Raw genomic sequence first — 1205 nt, forward strand, 5'->3', positions numbered from 1 at the left:
TTCTCTGTGTAGCCCTGGCTGTCCTGGACCTCACTCTGTAGACCAGGCTGGCCTCGAACTCAGAAGTCCGCCCGCCTCTGCCTCCCAGGTGCTGGGATTAAAGGTGTGCACCACCACCACCCTGCAGAGGTTAAGTCTTCTTGATTGTATGCTTGCCCATCCTTGTTCATGATACTCTGAGAACAGTACTATTACAGTTGTAGCACTTGGGTTCAGTAGGCAAGAATGAAACTTGTGGCATTATTGAGGAAGCGTCTCCTAATTCCCTTGCGCAGTTGCCTGCATCTACTACTTAAACACCATCCTCTCTGCTCAGCAGGCATTGGCACCTGAGTGTCTGCGGAGGAAGCTGAAGTAGCCACAGGACGTGGCATGTATAAGGGACAAGGTTTTATTTCGGAGGGAAGCTCATTATTTCAGAGCGCCATTGAGGGAAGGGTGATTTGTGATTTCAGAGTTACCAGCTCTGGCAGTGTGCATCTATCTGTATGGGTCAGTTGATAGGTCAGTCTGTGTGTTATCTTGCACTATTTTGTGGCTTTGCAGGTCATGGGATTTGGTCTGTACCTGATGGATGGGAGTGTGAGTAACATCTACAAACTAGATGCCAAGAAAAGAATAAATTTATCCAAAATAGACAAGTACTTCAAGGTGAGTTTCTTTTGTTTTCTTTTCTTTTTTCTTTTTCTCTTCTTTTCTTTTCTTTTCTTTTTTTTGAGACAGGGTTTCTCTATGTTGCCCTGACTGTCCTAGAACTCACTCTGTAGACCAGGCTGGCCTCGAACTCAGAAATCCACATGCCTCTGCCTCCCAAGTGCTGGGGTTAAAGGTGTGCACCACCACCACCCGGCTCTCAAGGTGAGTTTTAAATGTACATATACATGTGTTATATGTAGGTATATATATGTGTGTGTATATATATATATATGTGTATGTGTGTGTATATATATATGTGTGTGTGTGTATATATACACACATATATATGAATCTGTACATAGACAAACATTTTTGACAAAGGTTTTTGCTTAGTTCTGAGCATTGATGATGAATGTCTTTATGGATATATGCATTGAATTGTTGCCCCGTGATTCTGTGAGTGATTGTGAGGCACATGCCATGACTGGATCTCCCTTCTGTAAAGGTGGCTGCTGTCCCCTTCCTGTGAGGCACATGCCATGACTTGATCTCCCTTCTGGAAAGGTGGC

At 44.0% G+C, this 1205-nt stretch overlaps 1 protein-coding gene across 3 annotated transcripts in view; it reads left to right on the forward strand.

Annotated features, from left to right (window-relative positions):
* Positions 1-1205, forward strand: part of Cyfip1 (cytoplasmic FMR1 interacting protein 1) — a 97236-nt gene that overhangs the window by 35724 nt on the left and 60307 nt on the right. For all 3 annotated transcript variants that reach the window (XM_031386811.1, XM_031386814.1, XM_031386812.1), the window contains one exon: positions 547-651. In XM_031386811.1, coding sequence (XP_031242671.1) covers positions 547-651 — 105 coding nt within the window. The remainder of the gene's footprint in view (positions 1-546; positions 652-1205) is intronic.

Source organism: Mastomys coucha, unplaced genomic scaffold (genome assembly GCF_008632895.1).
Source record: "Mastomys coucha isolate ucsf_1 unplaced genomic scaffold, UCSF_Mcou_1 pScaffold21, whole genome shotgun sequence".
Classification (NCBI taxonomy): domain Eukaryota; kingdom Metazoa; phylum Chordata; class Mammalia; order Rodentia; family Muridae; genus Mastomys; species Mastomys coucha.